We start from the raw sequence: 6000 nt of genomic DNA on the forward strand, positions 1-6000 counted from the left end.
TAAGAGAATGCATAGAATCAGGCTGTGGCATTGATACACTCCAATTGGGAAGAAGGATGAGATATAAATTCAATATTGTAAATAATGTTGGCACCCCAGATCTAAGCATATTGGACAGAATAAAAAATGCATGAGTGGGCTTCTTCTTCTAATGCAATGGGACTTCACCTTCTTCTTCTTCCCCTCTTGCACTCTAAAATTTGCTCCTGAGGGTCCCTCCAAAGCACATTTTAAGGGTTCACAGGGGAGAAGAGGGAAGAGGAAGTTCAAGTATCACTGCACAAGCAGAAGTATATTCTTCTCACAGAGACAACCCATTACATGGAATTGAGCCCCAATGACTATACAGACAACTTTCAAACGACGAGATATACTTTCACATTTTATGTAGAAGTGCCTGTGAACTCATGTGGACTTTTTTTAAAAAAGAGAGGGGCCAGAGTATCATCTTTTAAAACTTAACTGATTCTACTCAGATGTCCTGCTATGAACACATACACATCTGCATGTGTACACACCCAGTCACTCTGATGATCTTTAGCTTCCCAGCCATACTAATTTAATAGAAAAAGAACTAGACTTCATTCCTGTACTGAATGCAAGATCTACACCAGGGGTAGGCAACCTAGGGCCCGGGGACCGGATGCGGCCCAATCGCCTTCCTAATCCGGCCCACAGTCCGGGAATCAGCGTGTTTTTACATGAGTAGAAAGTGTCCTTTTATTTAAAATGCATCTCTGGGTTATTTGTGGGACATAGGAATTCGTTCATTATTTTTTTTCCAAAATATAGTCTGGCCCGCCACATGGTCTGAGGGATGGTGGACCGGCCCACGGCTGAAAAAGGCTGCTGACCCCTGATCTACACAATTCACTCACTGGCAGTCCTATCTGCTGCCCATACAAAGTAACACCGGTCCTGAGAGATCTGCAATGGCTCCCAGTATGTTTCCAAGCACAATTCAAAGTGTTGGTGCTGACCTGAAGGAACGTCTCCACCCCCATCATTCAGACCGGACCTTGAGGTCCAGCGCCGAGGGCCTTCTGGCGGTTCCCTCACTGCAAGAAGTCAGGTTACAGGGAAGCAGGCAGAGGACCTTCTCGGTAGTGGCGCTTGCCCTGTGGAACACCCTCCCATCAGATGTCAAGGCAATAAGCAACTATCTTACTTTTAAAAGACATCTGAAGGCAGCCCTGTTTAGGGAAGTTTTTAATGTTTAATGCTGTATTGTGTTTTTAATATTCGGTTGACAGCCGCCCAGAGTGGCTGGGGAAACCCAGCCAGATGGGCGGGGTATAGATATTAAATTATTATTATTATAAAAATATTAGCAAGAAAGAAATTTTAAACAATATAACTCTCCTAAATTTGTATCAAAAATTTGAGGAACATCAAGCAAGCCCAACTGATTTACATAATTTAAACTACAATCAACAAACATTAGTTACATCATCCCACCACTTTAAAAAGACAACAGAAGGATCTCTATTTCCTAATGCATGGCGGAGAGACATATCAGTTATATTTATTTAAAGACACAAGCAGTTATCTCTAGGACAATCAGGCAGAGATAGAAGGGCAGCAGCAATAAAGGGTATCACACTACTGCAGGGACTAGTTATATAGAGCATTTAGTGATGTTGGCCCATTAGAAAAACTCCAATACACATATTGGGTATATAGGTTTGGCACCCACCTATTAACCCCAACCTGCAATGTGGGACTGAATCATTTCCCTTCCCCTACGCTTAGTTTGGTGGAAACTCTTACGCATTTCTTCTGCCAAGTGAAATGCTTTTATTCTCCCAGGCATTTGGGGGTAAATTAGTTGTTAAAGCTTTATATTTTCTCATGCTGTTATTTTTTTATTGATTGGTTTTTTTAATGATTGCTTTTAATTAATATATCATTTTACATTATTGCACATTTTGTAACATGTTGGCTATTGCCCTGGGATCACCCTATGAAGGGCTATCTACAAATCTGATAAATAAAAGAATAATGACTATTTCTCCATATCTCTCTGTTCTTAACTCTTTCCACCAATCCCACTTTTTTTCTTTTATTATTTATTATAAAATTGGGGCAGTATAGTGCTGCTGTTGGGAGCTAGAAGAGATTGCTGTACAATCCAAACAGCTTAAAACCATGAAATAAGCAACCCAGAGGTCCTTGATTCTAATAAACATAATCATTCTTTTTTGCAACTCCAGTCCACATTAAGATGATACACTGCTCTGAGCTACTTGCAATACTCAGACCCCTCTTCTCACACTCGACTTACTTTAACTTGTGCTACTAATTAACAATTGCAGATGTAAACAAGCACATGCCCTAAGTAAACCCACTTCCCTCGAAGACAGCTGACCAGGCAAAAGACCCACCCAAGACTTCTTTTTCACCTGCCTGCCAGAAAAGCATAACGATTGAAAACATCAACGACCTGGTCCTGAAACAAATGTTGGTCTTTTTCAAGTTCAGCTGACTTTCTCTGAAAAGATCCATAGGTAGCTGCCAGTCTGAACAGCTGACCCTTACAGCTCCATTCATATCAAGTTACACAATCCAAGTAACAGAGTGAAAGTTGTCAATTACCAGCCGCAGGAGGAGGAGGAGGTGGTGGTTGAATGTGGGAAGACGGGGCACCACACAGGAACCTACGCCAAGCAAAAGCTGTAGTTTTGGCTGGCAAGGGGAGGGGGTGCATTGTTTTCCTCCCACCCCCTCTCCTCACTCAGCCACGCCGACTTCTGCCGGGGGTCCCGGGTGAGAATCCTCCTCTGTTTTGCATAGCGCTGAGAAAAGGGAGGAGGCGCAGCCAGCTCCAAGCGCGTGAAGTGGGTTGCAGGACAGCAGAGTCAGCCTTCCTTCCACCGACCTCCACTCTTTTTCCGCTTACCAGACGGAGGGGGAACACGGAGAGAGGAGGGGGCGCCGCAAAGCGGCAGTTCCCCCTGCGCGAGTCCCTTTGCAAGAAAGAGGGGCGGGCGAGTGGAAGCGGGGCGGGAAGAGCAGTCGGGGCCAAGGACTACCTTGACACCCAGGCTATAAAGGCCGAGAAAGTTGCTGCCGGGAGCGGGTCAGCAGGAGGCAGGAAAACATTAGCAACAGCAGCAAGTAGGCCTCGCAGCGTCCCCTGCCTCTTGTCAGACTCTCACCCTCCTCCCCTTCCTGCCTCCAGGCTTGCAACAATCCCAGGCACGCTTGCCACGGGAGCAAGCTCCACTGGCAGAGCACCGCAAGGGCCACGCTGCGAATCTGAAATCCGAAATGCCCGCTCAGAAACACGGTAAAGGCCAGCCTGCGAGCAGCTATGCCTAGGATCCCGCGGAAAGGCGGCAAAGCTGCTCATACGCACGTTTGTACTTGGCCTACGCTGAACACAGAGCACAGGATTGCAATGCAAGGCCGCTAGCCCATAAGCGGAGAGAAGAGGGGAAATAAACCCTTGCTTAGCCTAGCATGGAGCTGCGATTCTCTTAGGAGCTGCCTCCCGGCGAGCACAACGGCATACTTCCGAGGAAAGCATGCACAGGGTGGCACAATAAGGCCGCCGTCCAAGCAGACCCAGGAAGCAAGCTGACATCCCCGTGAACGTGCACAAACGGAAGCAGTTTACCCATCAGCAAAGCCTACATCCAAGGAGGCCTTGCTCCCAAGGAAGTGTGCTTTAGGATGGCGGCCTCCCATATAAGAGGTTTACCCCCCAGGTGCCCCAGACTGCAAAACCCTAACCCCACTCGCCAGGGAGTAAGGAGGCGCGTTTTAGCATGGCAGCTTCTACATTTGGCTTCCAGGTTAAGGGTCTCTGGCTGCAACCCTACTTACCCCAGGAAATCGGCCCCACGACATTTTCTCCCTGCTTCTAGAACGGCTGCCTCTCAGCTCAGTGGGCCTTTACCTCTCTTTTCCCGCCGCCGCAAGAGGTTAAATGCCTACGGGATTGCAAGCTCAGCCGGCTGCCATCCTAACAAAACCCCTGTGTGCACGCAGGAAATGACAACAAACGGCGTTTTTTCTTTGTTTCAGCCTGGCCACCTGAGCTCCGTGGGCCTTACCCCCAGGTGGACTGAGTGCCCACAGGGTCGCAGGCTTCAGCATGAGGCTACTTACGATCCTAACTCTGCTACAAACCCTATCAGCATTTTCTCCCTTGCTTTGGCTCGGGTGGGCCTCATCCCCACCCAACCCACCCCCGATGGGGTGCGAGTGGTGGTCAAGCGCCCAGCGGGCTGCAGGCTCCAGCTCCTCAAGCAGCGCAGGGAAGTCAGCACCGCCGGATCCTCCAGCGTTTCCTCCCCGCAGCGCCTGGGCTTGCTCCCGAGTAGCCCCGGCTTAGGGTCGCATTGTTGAAGGCACAAATAACAAGAAGGATAAGGAAGGCCACTCACCAGGGAGAAGAGGTTGGAGTGACAGTCCTCCAGGCTCGCCCCGTTCGCCACCGCAGTCATGATCCTCCTCGGCGAGCCCGGCCTCCAGAGCGGGGCATGTCTGAGGAGGAGGAAGGAGGAGGAGGGGAGGGAGGAGGAGGAGGGGGGGGTCTCAGGAAGGCCGAGGTGGGCGGGCCCGGCCGGCCGGTGGAGACGAGGGGGGGCGCCGCCGCCGCCGCTCTCTTTTCAAGGCCTCCCCCCCTCCCTCCGCGCTTCTTCCGAGGAGAGACGGAGGAAGGAGGAGAGACGCCGCTCAGCCGCCTCGCCCACCCCGGCCACACAGCGCGGGCGAGGCCGGGCTCTCTCGCTCGCCTTCCTTCTCCTCGGCGCCCGCCCGCTTCGCCAGGCAGAAAAACAAAACACGCACGCACAAAAAAAAAGAAAACGAGGAAGATCGGCGCGGGCGGCGACGGCAAGCGGAGTGCGGCGGCGGCGGCGGTGGAGGAGGGTGTGACGAGATGTGAGGAGGCGGCGGCGGCGGCGGCGCCGGGTGGGTCCTCCTTCTTCACGGGCGGAGGAGGAGGAGGAGGAGGGCGGAGGAGGACGGGGCCTCCCGCTTCCTTCTCGTTCCCTCACACACGCCCCGGCTCGTCGTCGTCGTCGCAGTCGTCACCGGGATATTAGTCGAAGCGCGGTCCCGCTCGTGCGCGCGACCGACCAGTCTCCCTCCTCCTTTTTTGGCCCCCTCCTCTCTATTTTTTCACCCCTCCTCCTCTTCCTTTTCTTCTCCTCAGCAGCGGCGGCGGCGAGGAGCTTTCCCCCCCTCCTCCCTCAGCGCCGCCTCAAACGTACATAGAGATATGTACACACACACACACGCTCACATACAGCCCTCTCGCCTCAGCTCTGGGCTCTGACAGCAATGGCGGCCGCCAGGAGCACCGCGCCTCGCCATTGGCCCAGCGCGGCCCACGTGGGACAGGCCTCCCGGCTGGACGGGGAAAGGCGGGGGGGGAGAGGAGGGAGGGGGGAATGAGAAGAGCGGCGGCTCTCCTCCAGCTCAGGCGCGCCCGCGCGCTGTTACGGAGCGCTCGCCTTCGCCTCGGCCGCTGCTAGGGGCGCTGCGGAGCTGGAGTGACTAGAGAGCGGCGGCGGCAGGAGAGGCAGCCGTAAGTAACCCCTGCCTGGCCGGCACTACCTTGCTGTAGTGGAATGCGCAGAAGTTGCAGCAGGCGCCTGGGTACAGGGACACACCAAACACGCGAACCACGTTTTCCCACTCGCCCGAAAAGGTGAAAATGGGAAGTGTAGTTTGTTCAGGGAGGTGTAGTTCGGTGAGGGATAAACTAGCCATAGAAGTAAGGTAGCAGGACCGACGCACCGACCTTGCTGTAGTGCAGAAGACGCAGGGGGCTCTCTCCTTCTGAATGCAAGAGCGTTTGAAAAACACACACATTTATCTTGGAAGCTGTAGTTTGTAACAGGTGCTGGGACTTGTAGTTTGGTGGGGGGATAAAATGTGCAGAAGATGCTGTGGGTGTTCTTTTTTTCTCTGGATGAGTGCACACTATACATTTAAAGCACACACCCCGAAAAATGGGAACTGTAGTTTGTTGCAGGCACCGGGAGT

General features: G+C 52.5%; 1 protein-coding gene across 1 annotated transcript in view; it reads right to left on the bottom strand.

Annotated features, from left to right (window-relative positions):
• The window catches only part of MED13L (mediator complex subunit 13L), a 174575-nt gene extending 169292 nt beyond the window's left edge, over nt 1-5283 (bottom strand). The window contains exon 1 of the mRNA XM_081175248.1: nt 4392-5283. Within this exon, the coding sequence (XP_081031374.1) occupies nt 4392-4451 (60 nt within the window). The 5' untranslated portion in view covers nt 4452-5283. The remainder of the gene's footprint in view (nt 1-4391) is intronic.
• Between the last annotated feature and the right edge of the window lie 717 nt (nt 5284-6000).

Source organism: Podarcis bocagei (genome assembly GCF_964188305.1).
Source record: "Podarcis bocagei genome assembly, chromosome: 16".
Classification (NCBI taxonomy): domain Eukaryota; kingdom Metazoa; phylum Chordata; class Lepidosauria; order Squamata; family Lacertidae; genus Podarcis; species Podarcis bocagei.